This window comes from Vanellus vanellus, assembly GCF_965231255.1.
Source record: "Vanellus vanellus genome assembly, chromosome: 16".
NCBI lineage: Eukaryota > Metazoa > Chordata > Aves > Charadriiformes > Charadriidae > Vanellus > Vanellus vanellus.
The window spans coordinates 14,538,527-14,564,200 of NC_138921.1; the positions used below are offsets into that span (position 1 = coordinate 14,538,527).

A 25,674-nucleotide genomic window follows, 5' to 3' on the forward strand; every position below is an offset into this window, starting at 1 on the left:
AACTGTTGTTTTACAGTCAGGTACTTATGTTTGTGTTTTGTCTTTTGGTGTTTTGGATACTGATGTGCAAATTGTACCTTACCCAACCCTGTTATGGGAAGTGACTGTCTCAGTGACCCCTCAGAAGAACCCTCTCTGTCCAGTAACATTCTCCTGTTCCCAACGTAGCAAAATTTAGGCTTAAGTTCTTGGAGGCCGGACAAAAAATATACAGTTTTAAGGAAGAATAATTTATTCTTTTTTCTGTTATATGCATTTGTCTGGCTGCAGGAGAATGAGTTGGAATCTGTTCCAGCTGTTAGATGATTAGCGTTATTAACTTTTGCTTTGAGTTCCAAGACCGTTTAGCTATTTGTAGTAGTATATATAAAGAAAGTCTGCTTTGACTTGATTCTCAGGCTCATTTTTACATGGTTGGTGTGGAAAAGTGAATAAGAATCTCCCTTATAAACCCTTGCTTATAAATATCAAACTTGCTCTGGAGTTATTGAGTCACAATGAACACTAAATAGTTCTCTGATATTTAGTCACATCTTTGAATAGAATTGTGCCAAAATTAAACTGTAATTCTAGCAGCCAGGGTTTAACATTAAATCTTTTTTCTGCTCCATTTTACCTCACAATGTCTTAATTTTACGTACTGGTGCATGTGGTACATATTTTATTTGGCTCTTTCACAACATACCTTTGTTTACAATTTTTTTCAAAATATGTTTTCTTGCTAGAGCAGCATGGTTAATGCTGACTGTTTATAGAAAAAATACCTGTAGTTACGGGTATGGGATCAGATCTGAAGAACAGGTCTTGCTGCCCAGTTTACTGTTTTAGACTTTAAAAAGTTAAGATAATTTTTCTAGCGTTTATGAGTAAAAGGAGGTTGTTTTATATAAAAACTGTGGTGTTTTGGTAAAGGATGATTCACATGAAAAAGCGGAAGTCCTGCAGAAGAAATTATATATGCAGTATAAGCGATCAGCAACAGAAAATGTTCTAATAACACATAACTTGAACACTGGAGAGCATTTAAAGTATATTGGGAAACCAGCAAATCTTATCATTTTACTATATGAACACCACAGTATAGACCAAAGAATCCAGAATCCAACTGGCAGAGATTATCCAGGTAAGTATCCATAATCTAGTTTCAAAGGAGCAAAAAGCCGTTCTTTAAAAATGCTAAGTGAGATAATACTAGTTTGTAAATATATTGTCTCTACCTATTTACGTAGATATCCACATGGCAGCTAAGGAGATAGCTGAAATTAACAGTTTGGATATGAACAAAATTTGGGATAAACTGCTGGAGAAATGGCTGTGTCCAAGCATACTGCCCTCAGAAGTAAGTCATCACTGGAGACTTGGTTTTGGAGGAAAAATGGCCAATTACATAATATATATATATTTTTATATGACTTGTTCAAAAGACTAAGGTTATTTTGCACGATTTGCCTTTAGTCCTCACAAACCTATTTAAGATGTATCTGAATTCAGACTACTAACCATTTCAATACCTTTCCAATATAGTTGCACACCACTGTCTAGTGAGAATGATTTTAAATGCTTTCCCTTCTCTCTGTATAGAGATTAAAATCTTATCTTTGGTGCTACAGTAAGGTTGTGTAGCCAGCCTAAAGGAGTAAAGGAGTTGTAAATACATTAGCCTCATCAAACACTGATTCTAGAATCAGGAAGAGAATGAATCCTCTCCTACTGCAAGTTAGCTAGCAGAGAGTTAATTGCTGTCTGTGCAGCGTACAGCTGGGTGAGGAAGGGCAGGGAGCAGGCATTGCCTCTGCTTCAAAACACCGGTGCTCGGGCTGAGGAATGGTGCTGACTGCCAAGCATACAGTTAAATAAAGAAAGGACTGATAAAACCAGAATCCCTTTCCTTGCCTGCATTAGCAGGGGCGCCCAGCTTTCAGACAGGCTTTAAGCAAGGATATGACCCAGCTATTTATGCAAACAATTTAGAGAACTCTCTCAACTAGATTTTCATGTCTTTTTAAAGAAAACTCAGGAAATCTTTGGAGATGTACAGGAAGATGGAGAACTTCGAAGGTACGTATCTTGTCTTGCGTATAATATGGCAAATTATTGCTAACTTGCAAGTTTAACTATATCTGGCTTTTTAAAGAAACCTAACAGTGTGTGTGATTCAGAACTCACTGTTGCGTTCATATTTTTGCTTTCTGGTGACATCAGTTTTGAATCATCAAATACTTATTTATGCAATGAAATGCCATAAGTGTGTGCTTAAGAGTAGCTATTTGGAGGTTTTCCTCTCGTTTTCTATATCCTCAGAATCTCTTATCATTAATCTCTTTTTGACACTGGAATATATTTACATTTCGATGACTATTGATACATTGCATTTCAGTAGCTATGCTGTGCTTGCATTCAAAAAAAAATGCGTTTTTGCAGAGTTATATATCTACTTCAGTCACACCCTGTGGATTATAGTTCAAGAATGCTTTTTGCAGTTACAACATCTGCCACATCTGTAAGTTTCTAAATTCTTGTTTTAGCTTGCTACTTATGAAGCTTTTACCTCGTGTTGAAATCAAGTGTTGTCTGCTTAACTGTATGAGTTTCAGCCTAAGGCCTTTGTATTTGGGTTTTGGATAGTTTATGTATCTGTATGAGCCCTGTGTTTCTCCCCAGCACCACCTCTGGGGTAAAACTGTGGTGTTTGTTGAATTTTGCTATTGACTGTCAAGAGCAGCCCTTGAACTCTTGGTTTTCTAAATTTATTCTTGGTATTATCTGAAAATAACTTCATTAAACGTTTTCTAGAATGTGCTTTGAGCTGGTGTAATACATTGGCTCATTTTGGGTTGAATTAAAGCAGAGTGGTAAAAATATTTTAGCAGAACCTTAACCTTCAGTCTGTCACACTTACTAAATGTATTTATTTGTGATACTATATATCACAGATCTTTTTCTTGCCTGCATTAATAGTCCTAAATCTAGAAAACCACCTGGTTCAGCAGTGTTCTTTGAAGTTGACAAATATTTCAACTGGTTAGTATAAAAGTTGAACATGAACCAGTCTGTTACTTAGCATATATTTCCACTAAATTAATCAAAAAAAAAATCTTAGAAAGGCTTATGCTAGATATATTTAGCCCTCTTTCTAGTCGTTCAGCCAATTGTTGTGACTTTTCACTGTGTTGTTTTTTCCCCCCTCTCAGCCGATTGGCGTTACTCAGTTGACATTTGTTCACAGGAGCAGAGCACTTAAGTGTCTGCTCTACTTGGCTGATACCAAGACTGTGGAATCACTCTTCAAGAAACCCATTGAGGAAGTAAAGTAAGATTAATTTTGCTTAAGGTGTTCCTTAATAATGATGTTTTCTTGGTCTTTAACAGCCATTGGAGAGAAATATATGATATCTGGAGAATTATTTTTTACTAATCTGTTTTTTTGAACTTTTAAAATCTATTTCTGAAGAGCATAATTAGATCTTTTATCTGTAATGTAGTCCAGTACATCACACTCCTAATTTGTAAACCTGAAAGTAGTATGACATTACGTGGAAAATATTTTGTTCCTTTTTGCATAGATTGCAGTTACTTCTCTAGTAATGGAAGCGTTTTCTCCTATGCAGGTATATATAGTATTCAGTTCATCAGAGTTCAGAACTGGTCATCTTACAAAGACACAGTCCTCTGCAAAAATAGGGAACCAAAATACCGGCAGAATAATGTTTCTCTGAAAATATCTATAGAACTAACTTCCTTAGAAAATATCCAGAATAGGATTTCTATGCTGGTAATCTGGAATTAGGGCCTTTTTAATGGAAAGTGATGTTTTCGGAGTACATCATGCCAACGACCTACATACCGGTTTCTGTAAATATGCAGTCTTTATGCATGAATGAAATTTTAGTTGTAAGAGTTATAGTAACTGGTGTATCTTTAGAGATGATCCAGGCCACCCATCGGGCAGGTGAATAAAGTTTCCCTAAGCAATTACCAGAAAGTATTTTACTTCATGAAGATCTCCTTCATAAGTACAAGTACAATCTACGTTATTTCAATCTACGTTATTTTTTCTTTTTTTTTTTTTTTTTTTTAAAGCAACAGAAGACCACTTTTCCAATATTATCCTGGGCTTGATTATGTGAGTTATAATGATATTTACACTGATTCTTATATTAACTCATGTTTTTGGGGGGTCTTTTTTTTACAGGTATTTTCTAAAATGCTGCATTTATCTGGCAGAGTTTGAAATCTTGAATATTCCGTATACTTATGAATCATTTCATAAGAGTCCTAAGGAAGGAATGATTAAGGGGCTATGGAAGAATCACAGCCATGAACCCACGGTATGATTTTAAATCCTTTGTAATTTTTTGTTTGTTTGTTTTACTTTGTGTGAAATATACACCTTTCTACATTGCACATGCATTTCTAAATAGATGTTGCTCCGATGTATTCTGTCCCATTCATACACTGCTCATGATATGCATCATTATATTTTAAAATACCAGCAAATATGCTGTTACCCCAAAGAGTCTTCTCTTTCACAGTGACCAAAAAAGCCCCAAACCTGTTGATGTGCAGACTACTGCCCATCATATAATTATTCCCTATTACTTGCCCACCTTTGTGTACCCGTACCTTGTCTCTTGTCTGGGAAGCAAGATCTTTGGTGCAGATGCCTTTTTTTCTGAATGTATATTAAAATACATCGTGTCCTTGCTCTCCTTTAGGCTGTTAGACTGGTGACAGAACTTAGTCTAGAATACAAAGTATATGATTCCCAGCTGTGGAATGGCCTACTACAGAAACTCGTTGGTTTCAATATGGTAAGGAATTTTTAAGCGTGAAGTTCTGCAGCGAGGTGAGAAGGCGGCTTTTTTATCCACTGATTGCTAAAGAATGTGATAGATACATAAACTATAAACTTACTGTGAACAATTATTGATAATTTACATGGTCACCTTGGGCTCTTAGATACTGAACTGTTGAAACTTTGAGGAATTTGTTTCAGTAGTAATACTTGAGAATTGCTATCTTAAATTGTTGCAGTTTTATTTTTTTAAAGGCACAAAGCCTCTCAGATGGCAAGATTAAATCCTATGATAATAAATTAAAAAAAAATTCTTCATATTATTATACTTCTACAACATAATATGCATATTTTTGTGTGTGACTATATATACATATATGGACAGTTTGTGCATATATGTATATACATCTGAGTATATGTATACACACACACAAAAATATTACCCCTAAAATGTATTTATTATGATAGTAATCCTGATTTTTGTCATTCAGAATCTTAATTACCTCTGATTGTCAAACTTTATGTAATGTTGCTGCAGCCTAAGGAGGTAACAGATGTACCTGGCAATGTGGTCGTATCAGGAGCAGGTATTGAAGCTAGTCTTAATCTAATGAGATTTAGGTACTAATAGCAAAGAAGGTGGGATCATAAACTTTTCAGCACCAGTTTTATTAAGACTACCAGAAGTCTCGGGTATTAGCTGAGACAACATATGCTGCTGCTGCTTGTGATAATTTAATTTACTGAACTATAAATCATATTTCTATATGCATCAGTTACTCCTCCCAGAAGAACAGAGGTACCTTGAGGGTCTGCAGACAAGACAACAAGCATAATGCAGTTCTGTAGATTATCACCACATCTTCAAAAACACTGTAGCATTTTATAATTAAATATTTTTTTTCAGATTCAGTATCTGAGAAGAGTTTTGCTAGCAATTACTGGAATTCATTCATTATGGGAGGTAAGCAAATATTCTGTGACTCCTAATGTTTTTCTTCACTTAACAAGAGTTTAGCATCCTGTTTGCGTGTGTGTGTGAATGGCAGCCATCTATGCCATGAAGTGTTATGCCTGAAAAGATTCTTTTTGAATGGCTATTTTTATGACAATGCAATATGCAGATAAGTATCATTATTAACCACTGAAATAGCATATTTTGCACTTGTGGTTCCTTCAGTAAACACTTACTAGGAGATGAGGAAAGCAATATTAGGGAATTTTTATCCAGGATAAAAAGCGAAGAAAATTGTCAGGCTTCTTCCACCTATAGTGTGGGTCAGGATGTCTGTGTTTGCAAGTACACTTATTTACAACTGTGTTTGGCTATTACTTTAAAACTTTGTTATCAACAGATTCCCAACTTCAGTCGAGCTTGGCGAAGTGTAGTTCTGTCACCATTTGTCACAGGTAGGGTTGTTATTAGCTATCATGCTTGTATAGTAACTTGGTTATATATTTACTTCATCATGTTTTCTTTATTTTTTAGCTTCATGTCCACTGAGTCCTAAACAGTTAGAGGAATGTTGCGAGTGTTTTGTGATTCTGCTCAAGTAAGTACACGGTACATCCCGCATTTGTATTACTTGAGTGGGAATGTCCGTTTGTAATTTCTCATCCAACAATCTGCCCTGGAACACACAAAGGAGCTCTGAGAACTGGGGTACCTGAGACACGAGGAAGAACCTTTTGCCTCTTGTGGGAAGGACAGGATGAGGGCACGTACCCAAACAGAAATTCTGTCCTTGCCTGCAGGCTGTTGACAACTCGGTACCTTGACTGCTTAAACTGTCCTGGGAACTGCTCTCAGAATTGGGACTTGGAATCAGCAGCATGGACTGCTGAAAACCAATTTATCTGCCCAGTCACGGCCCCCACGAGGGATATCTCTTTCTGTCCTGACATTTTTAAAGGTGTCATGGTCAACCCTAAAAGTGCAGTTAATATTTTTCTTAGCCCAAAATATAGCACATTTCCTAAAACATTAACATATAGTATAAGAGAAATAATTCATTTCCCTAAAAAGAATAAACCTGACATGACAAAAATGTAACAATTGCACATCTATAAACATGGTTAACCTGTGGTATTAATGTTCCAAAACATTCTATACATAAACCAGTTTTGCACTGCCTTTACAATTTAAAAACCAGCACAATAAATCATTATCTTATTCACTGCAATGCTCTGACTTGCTCAAGAGAAGAACCAGAGCCCACAGACCCTGACTTGAACCAAGTTAGTTAGGAAATACTGGAAAGGGATCCAGCTGAAGAACATGCCTACGCTACTGTGCATATGTATACGTACCAAAGCATCACACTGAGCAGCTGGCCAACACTTCCCCTCAAAACAGGGCCTTGGGTGTTTAGAAAGAGAAACTGGAGTTGGGTGGTTTTTTTTTTTCAAGCTAGAAAATTGTCATGCATTTGTATTCTGTGAAACTTCAACTCGCATAGCTTGGCCATTTCTGAAAATAAGGCAAGGTAAAAATGTATTGTTCTATCTGGCTTAAAAATCTCAATGCAGCTTTGTTGACAGTACTAAGTCATCCAGTTACACATGTCATAGTTGAGAACTTCACTCCCAGTCTTCTTCTGAAGGTGTCCTGTTCTGGCTGACTTGGATGTCATCGGAATAGCTAAACAATATGCACAGTTGGACCTTCCCGCTTTTGCTTTGGGATGCCTGTTGCTGATTCCTCAGTCTGAGAAGCGAGAGCAGCAAATTCAGGTGAATAATAAGTTTTCTGTTCTATCTGTGCAATGGAAATGTCTTTAAGCATGTTATGTTCAACAGAGACTATGAAAGATGGTAACTTACAATCCCATCTTATTTAAATATGTCAGTGCTGACAGCTGCTTGGCATTTCCCACCCACAAAGGCTATTGCCCTGAATTTGTCCTTCTGAAAGCAACCATGTGAACACTTCCTTTTTTTTTTTTTTTTTAAGCAATACCAGCTAGCTTGAAGTCATCCTCAGCAGCTTTGTCATATGACTTTCCCTTTTGAGGCTTTGAGGATATTTTATTGGATCCCACCCATAAAACCCATGAAAAAAAGCCCAACAAAACCCAAGCCATAGCCATATACCTGGCTAGAGCAGTGTGAAGTTATGAGAACGTATATAATTGCTGAGAAGCTACCAGTGGGCTCGTTTCACAGCAGGTTGTAAGGAAAGTACCGAATTCTCCTTTGGAAAAGTGTTGAGTTGAAAGTCCTGCTTTCTTAGAAAGATGCTTGATATGCATCACAAGGTCTGATTTCAACTTTTTGCCTTAAAGCCATATCCTCACTAGTCATGTATTTTGACAGTTTCCGTTCTTTTCTCATTTGTTTCCATTAATTTATGCTCTGCATTTTTCTCCCAGATGAAGCATTGTAGTCTGTTCTCTTATTTGTCATGAGCAAACTGGCACTAATAAATGCATCTTAAATTCTTAGCCTTCCAGTCATTAAAGTTAAGCTCAGATTTTCCCAAATTACAGCATTAGCGCAAGACATTTAGTCTGCTGGCAACGAGTCAAAAAAATCTGGAACAGCTACAGCAAAATACCCTTGAGTTAAAAGCAATGAGAACTACTCTTTCAGTCAAACTTCACAGATCCTGCTTTGATAATTTCATGTTTGTACCTAGAATTTCAAAGTATTAATTGTTCCTGAATAAATCAAATGCTTGCTCTGAAGACAGAGTTCATACTGTAATCATTCACAGAATATTAATGTTTTGTAACTTATTATTGCCAGGGTTTCTTATCAACATGTAACACAGAAACTGTGCTGCAACAAATAGATGAACACATGAACACTGGAGAAGTAGTGGCATTTGCTTCTCAGGTAAATAAATAAAATGTACTACACTTACCTTTGACTTTGAGGCTTACAGCGTACACAGAACCTTTTTTTCCTCTCTCTCCTGATCTTGCCAAGCATTAGTTGACATAATGCACGCTTCTAAAATACAGCAACATTTGCAGGGATTTTTCCATTTTTATTAATGTTGGGCAAGTATGTGCACCCAGTGCTGTGTTACAGGCTGCCGCTGTTTGTAGGACAGCATTGTTTGCAGCAGCGCTACTTTATTTTTCGAAATAAATGTTTTAAGCAAAAAGGCCAAAGGGCTTATGAAAGCGCACCCTCTCTTGCCTTGCCTTGGGCTGCCTTCCTAAGGGCAGGTTTCCTAACTCATTCCTCTACCAGAATTTGAGATTAGTCTTCATAAAATCTGTCATTTCGCAGCACTAAAAAAAAAATTCAAAAAAAAAATCCTGCTCTATGGGAGTCCAATAAGAAAAGTCTGAGCTCTTTTCATTCAAGAGCATTTTTTTTTATGTTAATAGATTAATATTTTTCCATTACTAAAACTTAAATCTACAGATTAGATCTTTGGTTTTGGACAATATCATTAATGAGAAGCTATATGGAAAATTATTGAAAACTAAGTATTTTCCACTGTTGAAACAACAACTGATGAATACTCACCGAATGAAAGAACTGGTGAATTATTTTGCCAAAAAGAACTGGTAAGTTAGTAAAACAGGTGATGCATGACTGACAGCAATTACAGAAATTGAATTTTTTTTTTTTTTTTTTTCATTTATTTGAAGTTGTGGAGATTTTCTAGTACTTAATCTCTAAGAATTTTTAAAGTATTTCTAAGTTAAAGAAATAAAATAAGTCTCACCTCATACTTTGCATACTTAGGATAGAGTTTTACAGTGTCATTCAAGCCAGAGTAACAGCTTGTTGAGCCTGGACTGGCAGGCAGATCAAACAGTTAAAATAGCAAAAATAACCTGACTGAAAAAGCAAACGCTTTTGCTGTTAATCACTTTACCAATACCTTCAGATGAATTCAGCTTAGTGGCATCGTGGAGTCACAGCTTCAGCAATAAGAACACTCTGAAAAAAATAAATGAACTGCCGGTACTCAAGACTTAAGAATTAGTTAGTTTGGTGCTAAGTTGTTCAAGAGTTAGAAATAACTCTTCTCTTCCACACAAAGGGTCTTCCTGCTGAACTTACTGCAGGACAGCTCTCAATCAGCAATCTACCACTGACTCCCAGCACTTGAGTTCATTGTGCACAGCTGCAAATTTTCATTTCAGACCCCAAATACTCAGTATTGCAAGTCGCTTTGTTACCAGTTAGCTTGCAGTCAGAATGGGACAAGAACCAATAAATAACCGTTTAAATTCTAGTATATATTGGGTTTATTACCAGCCACAGGTTAAATGCTAGGCTTGTCAGCGCTTGCTTTCCTCTACTGGGAAATGATGGGACCCATCTGACTTCAAAAATACAGGGTCATACCTTATTTTTATACTTCAGTGTATATAGTCTAAATTCTTGGCTTTTTCAAGAACTTGTTGACAAAATTAGTAAACTTTTGCCTCCTACAGCATTGATGATGCAGTAGCCCTAATTCAAGAATATCAAGAGAAATGTGGAAATTCTACTCTGGTAGACATATCATCCTCTGATCTTCTGAAGGTAAATCAAACCACTTTTGTACATAATTTTCTCTTTTTTTTTTTCCTAAACGAAGACTTTCATTCAACTCTTAGCAAAAATACTTGATAGCTGATTTAATTTACTAAAATATATTGAATATAATAAAATATCCCTTTATTAATTCAAATATTTCATTTTACTTAAACCATGCTAAACCTTATGCTTTCATGTACTTTCACATGTCTTGGATTATATCCTGTTTTCCTAAGCCCTAGCAATATCGTTCTCTTACCTTCCAGATGTATCTGGACAGACCAGAGGAGACGTGTGTACAGAGCTGTCATGGATAAGGTCTCGATTTACCCTTTTCTCCCCCTGCTGGCAAGATGAGGGCCATGCATGGAGAATTCAAACTCGTCCGGTAAACTAAAACCGCAATGCTCTTTTACCAAAAGCTATCCTGAGCTTTCCACATTTTTTAAACTGTTCTGGGCTATTTCTTCTCCATACTCTATCCCCATTGAAACAGTTTAGATTTACAGCAGAATTTCCTGTTTCTATTCGACAGTATTTTCAACACTTTGATTTTTAAGAAGGATTAAAGTTTATTTCCTTCTATATTTCCCCATGTTTAAGTCTGCTGTCAGGATCACTCTAAGACTTCATTCACACAACTGTAACCTTGCATAGTTGTGATAAACTTTTGTTAAAACTGTAAGTGGTGTATTTCATGTAAAATAAACTTTGTAGACAAATTGTAATTTTAACTACAGTGAGCACAATTAAAGACTTACATATTCATTTTGGCCTTACAATATTCCATAAACCTTTTTTAATTATGACTTTAACAGTAAATTGATGTTCTACTTGGTCACTAAGCTTCCGTGAATAATGTTTGCCAAGGTTTTCTTTTCAACTTTGTTCTTTCTGTATGGCTGCAGCAGGATAAGGCAAGAGGCATGCATTTCACTGCCTGAAATAGCAGTTAGACAAACGTTCCTGAGACACCAAGCTGAAATGCTTGGTCTTTTTCTAAGGTAAAGCAGGTTTATTTTGAATAGAAATAAGTTATTTAGTCAGTTTATGACACAGAAGTAAGGGTTCTAGCTGATCCCTTAAGTTCCACAGAAAACCGTAAGTTTAACTCAAACCTTCACGACAAATACTGTACAGCTTTTTGCGTAGCTACTGCACTGAAAAAAGTCACAATACAAAGGCCAACATCTGCCAGGGGAACAGGCCACCATTCTAAATGTTCTGTAGAAGACAAAAAATGAAACTGTATTTTTATTGGAAAGTTAGCAGTCACAAGAAATGGGAGCTGTTAAAATACATTCAATTCCCTGCAGTCATGAGAATAGGAGAGCTGAAAGCTCCCGTCTTCTTCAACAACTAAGGGTTTAGTCTTCAGTAGTAGTGCGAGTGCCACATGGAATTATGTTAATTAAAACCTTTGTACATAGAGCAAAGAGCGTATACATGTAGTGTCAGACATAAAGCCATAAATAAAGAAAAGCCTCTCTTTGCTGTTTATAGATTTAATGAGACCATCATTCATTAAAGCACAGTGGTATTTGAAACGGCTTTGATTATAAAAAGACTCGTTAAACCTTCCACAGTAAAATTACTGCTGTAAGTTATGAGTTACTTGTAATATTTTCAGACTCTTATCAATCCATTTTATTCTTTTAACTTAATTGGGAATGTGAAACTGAGAATATTAAATATCAACTGGATTCTGAAGCAAACACCATGTGACCCCAGAGCACTCAATCTTTTCGTCCAAGCCCTTTACAAGTATCCTTTAGAAGTCAGTCACCAAATTAGGGCATCAGGCATTTTAAAAGCAACTACAACTGTTGCATTTTTCCAACAACAGTTCATAAAGCTTAGTTTTTCTACGAAGTGGAGTTTATTACAACATTAAGGAACAGTATTTAAACAGTTATTTTAATTGAATATTTTACAAATCAATTCATACAGAGAAAAGCAAACACAATGTCATTTTAAAGTTATTACCAATAAGCTACATTGTTAAGCAGTTAGCGAGCAAGTGTAGTACTGTAAACTAGCAATCAAGTATTGTAGTAACTTGCAGTTCAGAATGAGATGGTAAAAATACCAGACAAGCAAAGACATTTTTAAGATTTTTTGTACTCGATTCTTTCTACTTTCACATCATCTCCGATTAGTTGATAGACATATGTAACTACTGTAGAAGCCTGGATATCCATCAGCACAAATGAAGGAATGATGTTGCTGGAAAGAGAGGAAAAAAGTCCTATTAGTTTTGCCTATATAATCACCTCAGCAGTATTTCACCATTAGTTAACAGAAATCAATCTAAGAAAAATGGATACAAATTTTGTAAGCACAGTACATCAGATATGAAGCTTTACATATTTCACTCTCATCTGCTTCTGTCAAGGAGATTTAGCAAGTACTATCAACGCTTCCTCTCCCTGACATTTAGAATGTAAACATTAACCTTCATAATGAGTTCTGTAGTTCAGTTTTGTTATCAAGAACCCCCCCACACACACACAGGTACTTCCCATACTTCACTTACTTCTCTAAGGCATGATAAGCTCCTGTAGCTGATCCTGGATTGATATAGAACTTGTTTTCGTGTTCGAATGCCTCAAATTTGTGTGTATGTCCTGAAATTAGGATGTCCACATCAAACTGCCTTTGTAGCAGTGCCAGGCTGGCCATATCGCCCCAAGGAATAACCTGATGACCATGAATCAGCCCGATTTTGAACTGTCCAACAGTTACAACTTTCTGTTCAGGATAATTCAGGTTCTAAAAATAAAAAACCAAGCACATAAGATGTATAGATTTATATTTAAAAACAACTCTATGCAACACCAAGAAGAGAGGTGGAAAGCTCATGAAAATATTCAATGTAATTGGCCCTATTGCTACAAAATGAGAGCTACAAAGCTGCTTCTATGAACACTGCAGAGAATGTGGTAGGATGCAAAGAACTTCTAAAGACCTGACAGCAGCAGGTCCTGTTTGCTTGAGTCCCAGACATAGCTTAGTACACAAATTACTTTTATTCGTACCGATGACAGATGAGAACTTACTGTGCAATTCACATTACTGATTGCAACCCCAACTCTTTTGCCCAGTTTGCTTTTCACACGTGCTTAGTGCTACAAAACCTCAGTTTGCCCACTTTTCCTTGAATTACATATAACCCAAATGTTGCCTTTATGTCAAAGATGCACAAAAAAAGTCATTCTCAAGAGAAGACGCTACCTCATCGAAGTCCCCTCTGACAACGTGAACATCCCCAGCCAGAGTCTTGAGGTAGTCATAAGTGTCCTTGGTGCAGAGGTTTCCTGTGCAGAGGATGTGTTGGATCTTTCCTGGAACCAGCAGTTTTTTGAATTTGGCTGGGAGGCTGTTGCATCGATGTGGAATGTGAAGATCTCCTAATACTAACACCAACTTAGCAGGTTTCGTGACAGGAAAGAAAGATAGTTATAGACACTTATTAAGAATCATTAGGAAATAGAAAGCACTGCAATGTTTTCTTCAGTTTCATAACTTTGCATTTTGATATAAAAACTACTAAAATAAGAATGAAATGGTGATGGAATATTGCCATACTGAGGGAAAACAAGGGCCCTTACTAACATAAAGCATTATCCAGAGGGGAGGCCTTACAAACACAACTGTCTACAGATGTTGTTTGGTTTTTTTTTTCATTTTGTTGCTCAAAGCCACTGCAAGGTATAACAAAAGAAATGTGTTACTACTTGATGTACTTTGCACAAATTTGGGAGCTACCATAAACTATCCCACCTTTTTTTTTTTTTTCCTCCTCAAACATCCAAAAAAATAATATAGGACATCTCCAGTCCATGTTCTCAAGCACAGACCTGGCTAACTGTGGCCACTTCCCTTTAAAACTCTTCTTTCAAGTTTCTTTATACTTTAATTAACTTCTGGTTTCTTCCTTACTAACAACAAAAAAAAAAAAAAAAAAAAAGACAGCAAATTTGCAACATGTGTTAATAGCTGACCAGAACAGGAAGCTTGTTCAGAGTCCATATTGTTAGGAACCACTGAACAACAGAATTCCGGTTTAAAAAACCCCAGAGCACTGCAGCGAAGATAAGCCAGACGATTGCACACATGGGTTCTATTACCAGTTCTATATATTCATGGTTTCAGTACAATATGTGCAAGGAGAATACAAATTTAACAGGGGCTTCAAAATTATAGATTCAGATTAAGTGAGACCATAGTTTAATATTACAGGCTTTAAATCTGCAAATAAAGAAATAATTAATGCGAGCAACATAGCAACAAATTAATTATGCAAAAAGGGCATGAAAAGCTCTATGAAGCATGGGGTGTTGTGCCACTACACTGCAAAAACATTGGATCTAGAGACAGTCTATCCCTGTTGACTTGATAAATGGCTCCATCTAAAAAGAGACAGTTTGTCTTCCAACCATAATGCTTTGTTAGTAAGACAATTCTTAAATGACAGCCATCAATGTGTTTGTAAGAGACCCAACCCATATATATATACATAAAAGCAGTAGTAACTATGCTAAGAAATTACCTTTTTTAATATTTGTTTTTTAAATTTTTAGGCCGTGTAGCTATCTTCAAGCTAACAGTCATCAACAAAGGCAAGGGGAACTTGGGTGGGTTTTTTGTTTGGTTTTAGGTCTTTTTAGATTAAGAATGTCTCAGTGTCGTCATCAAAGCCATGCACCTTTGGAGAACAGATGCTTGAAGGTGTCAGTAAAGTAGTACCAGTTGAAAAACTGGTGAGCTACCAGTTGAAAACTAACCCAGGAAAGGAAAAAAAAGACATGACGCATTTTTGATGGCCTTTGAAGAGCTTCCAGTGAAAAACACCCTCACTAGCATCAGTCTAAAGATGATATACTTGAATGCAAGTAAAAAATGCGTGTGATTTTGTTTATTAAAGTGGCAATAGATAGATTCTCTTACTGACGCTTAAGGGACTTAGACATGCAATACCGGTTATGTATTTAATGTTTAAAATTATACTGCCGCTTAAAACACATAACCCCACTGAAGTCAGCGGAGTTTGCGCATTCAACAGAGACCATTTCCTTTGCTGACGAACTGGAAGTATTTTCCCCCACGTCTGAGCTGCCGTTAATTAAAGAAAAGCTCGGCAAGCAACAATAAGACAAACAAATTAAAAGCACTGAAGTGTGTTTAATAGTCACTGGTATCTGCAACATAAAATAGCAGCAAAGAATGTTACAACATCTGGCTTTAACGAGGGATTTAGGTGCGATCTTGAGCGTGGTTTGAACCGCAGCTCCTGATTCATATGAACCGTCTGACATTGGTATCATCGCATAACGTTACCAAGCCCTTACCACCGGTGTTAGCAACAGCCAAGAGGAGTAAACTTACTCTGTGCCCAGCCTTATTGGAATGAAGAAGTTGATTGCAGACAGGGGGGAATGAAAAACAGGGTGAAACATGATCAATGTTAAACAAAAGAAAGCAACAGAAAAGAAAATATAGCCAAATGAATAGGCAAATAATAATTAATTGTTGATGTTATGAAGGAAGCGTTAAAAACAAAAAAAAAATAATTAATTGAATTAAAACTCGGCTCCTGCGCGCAGCCGCCGGTGACGGCCCCTCAGCGCGGCTTCCGCGCCGCCGCCGGGCCCTCGGGGGGCTGCGCCTCCTCTCTGCGCTCCCCTCCCGCCCCTCCATCTACCTCAGCTCGGCACGAGGCGGATTGCTGGCCGGCCACTGACAGAAAACCTTCGGCACAGCCGCTCCACCGCCGGGGCCCGCCCGCCCGCCCGCCCGCCCGCCGCACGGCGGGGCCCCACCGCGCCGCTGACCCAGGCCCGGCGGGCCGCGGCCGGAGAAAGCGAGCCCCGCCACCCCCTCCCCGGCGCCGCGGGGCGAGCCCCGGCGGGGAGAGGGGCCGCGGGAGCGTGGGACGGGCGCCGCCACCGCCGCTCACCATCCTGCTCGGCGCCGCGCTCCCTCACAGCAGCCGCCGCGGCTCCTCCCGGAAGGCAGCCCGGAGCCAACCGCCCGCTACGGCGCCTGCGAAAGGCCAAACTGTCCTGAAACGCGTTTCGCCGCAGACAACACCGTGGCTACATCCGGGTCTCTCAGTAGGGGCGTTTCCCGCCCTTCCTGCAGCCGTCGTGTGGAGGGAAGGGTGCGGTGGAGGGAAGGGGGCTCAAGCCTGCGGCAGGCCATGAAGTGTGTCATTGGGGGGGCTCATCTCAGAGGTACCCGTGGCCCCAGGGGAGGCAGCAAGCCTGGGACAGAGGGGTGTATGCGGGAGAAACAGGCACACCAGAGCGGGGCCGCCTCAGGGTGGCGCACCTCAGCGGGGAGGGCAGCCATGGGGATGTATGTGCCAATGGCCCTTAGTGGGCTTCCTCCTGGGGGCTTTCAGACGGTGCAAAGTGGGGCACGAAGCACTGGGAGCTGTGGCCAGCCCCACCACAGTCACAGCAGAGTTGAGGAGCTCCCTTTTCCTCATCCCCAGGAGGACAGTGGCATTTTTGTAGGGCAATGTGTAGCTTCAGAAAGCTGTTCGGATCAGAGAGCAGAGGGTTGGGGTTTGTAGTACACTGCTCTCCTTCCAGAGGTCCAACCAAACCTTCTGTGACCCGTGTGTCGTGTAAAATGCTGCTCTGACAGTGCCAGGGTGGGCAGAGGCAAACTTTGAGACCCGCTGTTGGTTGCTTGTGTTTCGTAGGGCTACATCTTTGCAAATGTCCAACTGTTTGTTGCTTGCACAAACTTGTTGCCGTCTACGACAAGTAATTTCTAACTTCAGTGGTGTTTTGTCCCATTGCATTGAATCAATTTGTGGTGACATCAGGTCATCCCAGGTTCTGCAAAGGGACAGATGGCATTTGAGGTACGCCTCGGAGGCAGCTTTTGAAAGCATCAAGGTGTTTGTGCTACTAAAATGGAGCGAGTAATATTTTCCACCATGTTATCAGTTTTCTTTGAAATGTGTAGGAAATTTGCAATGTTTCCTCTGAAATTATTCTGGAGAAAATGCAGTATAGCTTTTTGTTAACTTAGAATGCATGTTGCATTGTTTTCTTTTCCTGCTAGTGTTTGGAAGAGCAATACATGCCATAGCACGTATTAGTGATGAATTTTGGTTTGACCCCGTAGAAAAAGGTGTAAGTGAATTTGATTTATTGTAATTTAAAAATCTTTCCTGGAAATGGTATTTATGTTGTTGGATATTGTGTTGTTTTCCTACAGGTACCCTTCTCTCTCAGCTTCCTCCACTTTCAGTATGGACAAGTGCCATATTCTCTGTAATTGTAATTATGCAGATTACATCATGGAAGATTCATTCCTACTCTGCCCCTAATATTCTTCGATTTTTTGTTACCCGAGCTGAAGCTTGTCCAGGACATCTGGATTAATACCAAGGGGTTTATTTCTGTTGTCGTGGGTCCAAAGGTTTATGTTTTGTACCACATCAGAAGCTGCCTCTAAACATGTTTTTGTACCGATGTGACTCAACAGGAAGAATGCATCCATTAAAATGCCTCCAATTAATCAAACACCATTTCCAGCAGAATTAGGGTTTTCTCTAGAGGTTTCTTAGTTAAAAGTGATTGACTCTCCTTAACTTGCTGGGAGGCTGGAAAACCAGAAGTGGAGATAATTTCTTTTTATACCTGAAGAATTTTTGAGGTGCTAGTAATGTCTTTGCTTATCTGTATGTATTATTGGACGGGTGTACAAGGAGATTGTTTTAGAATAAACTCCAGTGTTTCAAATGCCTCAAACACAAGCTGAGCTTTAAGTGTTTAGGTAACTCACACTTCGGGGCCACTTAAATGTCCATAGTTTGGATTCCTATGCCTGTATTATACCAGTGACTTCTGACCAGTCAGAATGAAGGTGATAAGTTTGAACGTGTTTATATGCATGATGCGTCTATATTTATTTTGAGATGTCGGTGTTTAAAGGTTTTGTGGCTCTGTACTGAAGTGCAGAGATGGCTTTTTTGTTAAAGGTGTGATATGAAATAGTTTTGAGTTAAATTGTTCTACTATATTTTCAGCTTGCCTTAAGATCAGTGAATTCTTCAAGGTCAGCATATGCTTATGTCTTCTTCTCATCTATGTTTTTTCAACATTACTGCTGGACGGCTGTGTCTCAACCATGTCAGAAGGAAAAACAGTTATCCCTCCCATGTAAATTGATAATTAAGGTACATTTTAATGGATTGTTATACACAGCTTTGGAAGCAGCAAATTAGCCCAATTTCCAAATGAAATTGTTGGGGGAAGCTCATAGAGGCATGTAGATGTCTCTAAACTGACCGCTTCTGAGCAATTCTGCAGAAGAGATCGTTGGTATTTAATTATGTTTAGAAGGTGTACCTCCTGAGCTGTGCCCTGCTCCTTACAAAGTACGAACCATCTTAATCTTGGGGTGAAGAAACACCACATTTCTGCCTCTGGAGTGTTTCTCCTGTAGCCTTCAAAGCCAGTATGAGGCAGGAGAGCTTTGAGCAGTTGTTTAGCAAACAGGCCTGTTGGCCACATATTGGGTAAGGGTGGCGAGGATCAGTATCGGTGCCTCAGTGTCTGCTTACAAAGCAGTTTGGGGAAGCCATAAAAGCAGGAGCTTGAGATAAACTGTATGAAACTCGGGAAATAACATTGCAAAATTACTTGGTGAATAACCTCTGCACTATTTTTTTTTTTTTTTTACAGTCAGTTCTTCCTGTATTTAGGTGTGTAAATGTGCTGGAAAGGAATGTAGAGAAATGCAGCATTTATACAAATAATAATGATCATCACATAACTTTTCAGCTCCTCTGCAAACATGGTAGGTTACGCATAAAGTGACTTTACAGAAACAGAAGCAGGTTAAAACAGCAGGGCAACATAATATTTAGTGTAATTATTAACTCAATGTTATTGACGGAACATTATGCCAAACACTTGCAGCCTCTTCACATCATCATTTATATTTATCATGTGCATCACCTTGTTAAAATGAAGTTATAGCAGGCTTTATCAGATGTTCTTCAGTTCAGTAGTTATGCATGCTACATATTAATTGTCAGCCTACTGCTCACAACATTTAGAATTAGGCTGGAGTAATTTCTGAAAAAAACACATGTTGTGGAAAGGGAGGGGAATCCTGTTTTGGCAGCTGGTTGAACCAAAGGATTTACTGGGTCTTTCCACGTCTAATACTTACAGCTCTTCAACTCGTTAACGTGTCTGACATCCTCAGCCCAGCAGAACACCATGTACATTCATCAGCATTAGTCTTTGCAATACTCATAAAGAACCATCATGCATCAACATAGCTTGCTGAGCTGTGCTCTGTAATAGGCAGTGTTTTATATTATTAAAAACCTAGCTTGTATTAATGATAATGAGATAATGTATTGGATTAGGTCTCAAGACAATTAAGCTCTCTTAGCTCATGCTTATCCAGAAATACATAGAGACCTGTAGGGTTTGCCTTTTATATTCCACCATCATTTATATTATATGCCAGTTAAATACTGCAAAAATCGCATTTGTTGCACTTGTTGCTGTTCACTTCTTGTGGATTGTTAAAAAACTCAGATGCTGGCCAGGCGTAACTAGTAGGATGAAGGAGGTCTTAGATGGCATGTTAATTCAGTTTTCTATTTGTGGGTGAGTTATTTCCACATAGCTAGAGCGAGTCGCTTGGTGACTTTTTCTATTGAGATATCCTAAAAGAACAATGAATACTGAAAAATACATTTAAAATTACAGACCAGCATTGATTTTTTGTTCGTATCCTTTACTTAGGTGTGGTAAAAACATACAATCTGAAGTTTCAAGAATGTGATCCATTGCAGGCTGTTTTTGCAAAGCACATGTGTCCAAACATACTTAAAGTTCACTCCAGGTAATGAATACAAAAATATTTTTTCTGAAAAAAAAAAAAAAACAAACCCACAAACAAAACCCAGGAGGGAATACTGCTCTCATAGTCATTAACATAATCAAAATGTGATTAGGGCACAGTCAAAAATGGCAAATTCCTAAATCCTGTGCCCTAGTGCTTGGTTTTTCATATTACAACTTAAGAAATTTGGATCATTCTGCCATTAGTCCTACTCAGTCTAACCTTGAGAAGTGTGTAACATATACCTTGTATTCACACCTTTGAGCAACTTCCACCTATGACAAATAAAGTAGTGCTTTAATTTTATAGGCAGAGAATCCAGTGGTAAAAGTACAATTTTTTTTTAATGTGATAAGGCAAAGTTCTGCTTTGAAAAGCAGCCCCTGGAGGAATCCAAGATTTGGCTTGTCGTTGCAAGCAGAGGCAGAGAGCAGTTAGACTGTGCTTTTCCTGACAGCGTTTCAATTAAAAGTGTTTCTTGTGCACGGGAGCTTTTGTCACGATAATCACCATTAAGCCATTAAAGGTGTATAAAGATATCTCTGTATAGATATTATGGATTGTGTTTATAAAAAGACTTCTAAAACTGCAAGCTTTTGAATAAAGAGTATAGGATACCGAGGTTTGCTCAAAATTGTGATAGATACATATAGAAAGGTAGCAGCGATATATGTATATGTAAGACTGATTTGGCAGCATACACAGGCATTAAATAAACAAATTTGCTTTCAGAATTACTGGTTGTATTTTTAGATTTCTTATATACCTATTTCTATATAAATCAGTTTTAAAGATACAGCGCACTTCAAGGGGTGCACATTTCAAAGGCAGTTTTTCCAACAGTACTGCCAAGTAACAATTTTAATTTCTAATGTGAGTAATGAATGCTAGCTAGTAATTTGTGGCAGGTAAAATTGTTCTAACGTTGAATGAAATTTTATAGGCTGCTGGCTGATACAATGATTCACTTTCCAACCAGTCAAGAAGAGGTAACCTTATCAGTTACTCCGATGAAAGTTTGTTTCAAGAGTTACACTGAAGAAGACACTGGTAAGGAAATTCAAAATATGAAACAATATTGAGACTTTAAGTGAACTAAAGGAATAATAACTATCGCAACATAAACGGAGAATGCATTTTATGGCCGAATGGATTTTTGAGAGAGGGAACATATATAGAGAGATTTTTAAGTCACGCTGCCACCCTCTGGTTTTAATATATTTTAAGAAAGTATGTTTTTAATAACACTTTCCTGGTATCAGTGGCAGATGTCAGACTGAGCAGCCAATTGAAATAAATTATGCCACTTGCTGTAGGCTTGAACAGAGGTAATTACTGTGCTGCAAGAGCAGAAGCATGGCAGCAGAGAGGAGAAAGGAGATAATTTTATGTTTTAAAAAAGAACTATTTAAATCTGAATACCATAATTACAGAATTGATATCATTATGGAGTGCATCTTAGTATAAGGGCGATACAGTGTGTTAGCTGGCCTAACGCTCTTACGCGGCGCACTGCCATTTTCAGATCTCCATCTGAGATGGAGAAAAATCTAGAGTCTTGGCGTGTGACTCAAACTAATTTTAAAGATATAATTGTGGGTTTGAAGTATAGGTTCTTGTATATCATATAATAAAAGGATGCTTTTCATACTTGCTTATGACCAGAGCTGAGGATAATGACCTAGAAGAAGATGACTGCCTAGAGCGTCGGGGTGGGGACCGTGCTGAGAACAGGCAGAAGCAGTGGAGAGCGAGGAGGATCAAGTGGGGGAAACTGGGGTGAAACAGGGAAAAAATTACTGAAAATAAAAAGAAGCTAAACGGCTTAAATTTCGAATGACAAATTTTGTTATTTCAGAAATACACACTTACAAGGGCGATTGTAAGAGAGAAGATGAAAAAAATAGTAGGTAAAAATTTAATGAGATACCAAAAAACCAAACAGTCATAGGGAAAGAGGAGGAGTTACAAGCATGGTTCTTGTTGTGTAGCGTGTGATGCAATATACTGCCCGCAGCAAATGTACATGTACTGAAACAAAATGTGTCCTTTGAACATATAATCTGGCAATGGCTTGGGTTTTTCCACATTCAGGTTTAATTTTCAAAGAAAGAAATTACACCTTCTGCCTGGACTTGTTGCCGTTTGCATGCGGTAGGCTCTGCCTTGTAGCTATAAGTATGTATTTCTACAGTTTTAAGGAACTTTACGAGAGTATGTTTGAACACGCGATGGGGGCTTGTTGAAGGCTGAAGGAAAAAAAAAAACAAACCTCTTGAGCAGAGAAATGGAGGCCTGGGAATGGTTTGTAATACTTTGTGAGCAGCCTGGCTTTGGAAGAGAACTGGAGAGGTGTGTACTCTAAGCTGCTGGGGAATTTTCCTGAGTGCGTCTGAGACTAGAACGCACCATGGAAGTGCCCTCGTACTTTCTTCTCACACACCTAATAGCAACTGCGGACTAATCTAATGATAACAAGCAACAGCTGAACACCTGAAACTGAAGACCCTGTTTCCTGTTGCCACTTACGTATCAGGAAAAGATTATGATTTAAAACAAAGAGCCTAAGTCCACCTTCATTGTCCTCTGATGATTGTCAGCAATTAATCTGTTAAGGTCATGCAGCATTTTGGTCTTCCCATCTATGGAACAATAAACAGCCGGTAATACTATTTGTGCTGAATGCCTGTAGACAAAGCAAGTTTGCAAGAACAGCAGCAGGTATTGGGTTAGATCACACAGTGGAACATAAAATAGGTTCTGTTAAAAGCCATTTATATCTACATAATATACCGTAAATAAATCAAGGATTTTATTTTACTTAGTTATGAAATAAATTTTGATGAGCTAAACATTTCTTCCTATTAGTCAATATAAAAATACAATTATTTGTTCAAACGATGCTGCTGTAAAAACCTTATTGTTATAATCATAGTTTTGTTGAGTTCAAACTTCACTCCATTGAGTCCTTGACTTTCTTGTTATTTTAAACAGATTTTTCAAAGACAATGCTTACTGAAATACAACTAAATCCAGATGAATTCGACTACTTTCAAGTTGGAGTGGATTCTGACGTGACGTTTTGCCTTAAAGAATTGAGGGTAAAGCAAGAATTTGTCTTGAAAAATAAAACATTTCCCCTTAATTTGCATGACTTGATGAGGACACTGCAGGATGGTCCCTGCAGAAGGGCCCTGGGGGGTGTTCCCCCGGCCTCCTGACCAGCAGCAGTATTTCACCAGCTGGTTGAGGATTGGCTTTAAAAAACAGGATCTTCAGGATGCTGCGGGGTCCCTCGCAGAGGCCTTTGAAAGGCAAGCGAGACATTTTTAAAACAACAAAAACATAGTTCCAGCACTGGATAGACACACTGTAACTGTCCTGGAGTGCCCACAGAAGTTCCACATGCAGAAGCTTCTTTGGCAAAGCTCCCGCAGGGAAGGCAAGAAATGTATTCTAGAAGTAGTGGGCTTTTACCCTCTTTTTGCCAGTAAACAACAGCTGGGGTAAACTTACATTCTAACATTGATCTTCTGTTTTTAAAACAGCACTTAACCACCCACCCCGTCTTTTCAGGGACTACTGGCATTTTCAGAAGCTACCAGTGTTCCTGTCTCGATCCATTTTGACATACCTGGAAAGTATGTTGTGGCACATACCTGAGCAGAACTACTGCAGTTACAACTCTACAGGCGGTTTTTGTCTGCCGGTTACTCAAAGAGTATATAACTGGAACAGTAAAATAGATTTGCATTTCATACCGAAAGCTGTATTTCTGATCTGCGATATGGGGTCAAGTAGTTTGTTATTGCACATAAAGCATTTAACATAGCTGGCCATGCTGACTAATGAGCACCTATATATAAGTTATCTGGACACTTCAGGCTCTCGGTCTAAGGCGTGCAATGATTTTATTTAGTAGTCTAAAGAAACAATACATCTTCTGTTTAAAGTATAATTTTAAGAGTTACATATTAAAACTATAATTTGGCTATAATATTGTATAGCATTTGCTCCTTGGTGCATTTAAATCTGTATCAGGAAGCCATCTCATAGTCTTCAGCAGCAAATATATTAGATTCTCAGCATTTTAAAATCCGCGTGTGTAGTTGCATGAGCTGTATTTCCTCCCACAGTATGTGTAATTATGCATGCTGGTTTAGTCTCTGAATATTTGTGTTTAGACCAATTGCTTTCAGCATTGAAGACATGGTGCTGGAAGCCAGCTTTATTTTGGCTACCTTGTGTGACATTGAAAAGGAGACAGGATCCCAGCAGCCTCCCTGCTTGTCACAGCGGCAGGAAAGGTACTGGTGGGGCTCAGGGGCGGGTGAGAGAGGCAGATTGCCATAAGAGGATGAAAAATTGAAGTTTAAAGTTTTCCAGCCAAGTCAGGTTTAAGCTGGAACGGCAGTGATGTGCTCATTGCAGGGTTCTGGTAAGCATTATATGGATCCTGCAGCCTTTGTTCATAGGGAAGGTGTGAACTAGACAGGAACATCTCTACATCTTGCACAGCGGTAAAGCTTGGTGCAGCAGAGAGCACTCAGTGCTAGCATCTGTTTTCCTTTATCTCCACGGGGTTCTGTTGCAGTGGGAGGGGAAGGGAAGATACTTGTTGAGAATATTCTAAAGCCATAAGGCTTTTCATTAACGGAAAATAAAGACATTCTAACAAAACCACGTAAAAGCCAGTTACTAACCTGACCTACTCTCTCCAATCCAGTTCAAAGACGCGTACGGGTAAATCTGAACAAACCTCTGTGGGTAAAGATAGCAGTGCAGCAGCAGTTTCTTCCAAAAAGCCACAGTGGAATGGAAACACACCAAACACAGAGTCAGCAAAACCCATGAGTCCTTTGGCAAAACAAAAGATTACAAGTACTCCCAGGATCACAAAGAGAGAGACAGCAGGCATAGAAGGAACAGCCCTGACCGAGGCAGAGGGCCACACAACACTGGAAGGAGAGGCAACAGGGTCTCATTTGCAAAAGGTAAGGAGACTCCCAGTTGTATTTAGAGTGAAATACCTTAGCTGGTATTTAGCCTGATGCTACCTGTCATCTGGGGGTTGCCACGCATTGATACTTAGTTCTGCATGTGGTGTTTCAATGAAACCAACTTTCGCAGCAGCATAGCTGACAAAAACCACCACTACCACCACATCTGACACGGTGACACTGGAAAGAGTCACAGATGGCAGGTGTATTTTACTAGGAAACACTGTAGACCTGTAAAGATTTTAAAGCGGCAAAAGCTTCAGAAATAATTAACCCCCAAATTCTGTATCACATGCAGTTTCTTACTCCTATAAATATTGCACTTTCCAGTTTCACTCCTTATTTTTCGGAGCGGTTTCTTGTACGGAGAAGGATGCCATCCGTCACACCTTCTGTAGTTTAGCAACAGCTAGCGACACCGAAGAGGATTTTGGCAGTGTGCAGAGCTCCCAAGTTCTCTAGTGCCACAAAGAGTTTGAATCCAAGCAAAGACTATTGGGGGCT

The 25,674-nt window shown here is 38.7% G+C and overlaps 3 protein-coding genes across 3 annotated transcripts in view; 2 read left to right on the forward strand and 1 right to left on the reverse strand.

Moving 5' to 3' along the window:
- KNTC1 (kinetochore associated 1) overlaps nucleotides 1-10,810 on the forward strand; it is a gene marked incomplete at its 5' end in the record, with an annotated part of 39,249 nt that extends 28,439 nt beyond the window's left edge. Inside the window, 16 exon segments of the mRNA XM_082491651.1 lie at nucleotides 913-1,123; nucleotides 1,230-1,339; nucleotides 2,009-2,058; nucleotides 2,422-2,500; nucleotides 3,192-3,310; nucleotides 4,193-4,328; nucleotides 4,716-4,811; nucleotides 5,703-5,759; nucleotides 6,151-6,205; nucleotides 6,285-6,348; nucleotides 7,399-7,528; nucleotides 8,543-8,632; nucleotides 9,173-9,318; nucleotides 10,198-10,288; nucleotides 10,549-10,579; nucleotides 10,582-10,810. Of these exon segments, the coding sequence (XP_082347777.1) occupies nucleotides 913-1,123; nucleotides 1,230-1,339; nucleotides 2,009-2,058; nucleotides 2,422-2,500; nucleotides 3,192-3,310; nucleotides 4,193-4,328; nucleotides 4,716-4,811; nucleotides 5,703-5,759; nucleotides 6,151-6,205; nucleotides 6,285-6,348; nucleotides 7,399-7,528; nucleotides 8,543-8,632; nucleotides 9,173-9,318; nucleotides 10,198-10,288; nucleotides 10,549-10,579; nucleotides 10,582-10,679 (1,563 nt within the window). The 3' untranslated portion in view covers nucleotides 10,680-10,810.
- A 1,368-nt stretch (nucleotides 10,811-12,178) lies between these two features.
- Nucleotides 12,179-16,330, reverse strand: VPS29 (VPS29 retromer complex component). Its single transcript, XM_082491760.1, has 4 exons — nucleotides 16,242-16,330; nucleotides 13,517-13,708; nucleotides 12,819-13,054; nucleotides 12,179-12,508 (listed from the first exon to the last, which is right to left on the reverse strand). Exons 1-4 carry the CDS (start codon nucleotides 16,242-16,244, stop codon nucleotides 12,391-12,393), a joined length of 549 nt encoding a protein of 182 aa, XP_082347886.1. The 5' UTR covers nucleotides 16,245-16,330; the 3' UTR covers nucleotides 12,179-12,390.
- Nucleotides 16,331-16,484: 154 nt separating this feature from the next.
- On the forward strand, nucleotides 16,485-25,632 carry RAD9B (RAD9 checkpoint clamp component B; the record flags this gene model as incomplete). Its single annotated transcript, XM_082491929.1, has 11 exons — nucleotides 16,485-16,518; nucleotides 17,363-17,433; nucleotides 18,333-18,482; nucleotides 18,991-19,105; nucleotides 20,071-20,170; nucleotides 21,114-21,220; nucleotides 23,165-23,271; nucleotides 23,747-23,811; nucleotides 24,355-24,477; nucleotides 24,897-25,164; nucleotides 25,444-25,632. The coding sequence occupies 11 exons, from the start codon at nucleotides 16,485-16,487 to the stop codon at nucleotides 25,630-25,632; spliced, it is 1,329 nt and encodes a 442-aa protein (XP_082348055.1).
- Between the last annotated feature and the right edge of the window lie 42 nt (nucleotides 25,633-25,674).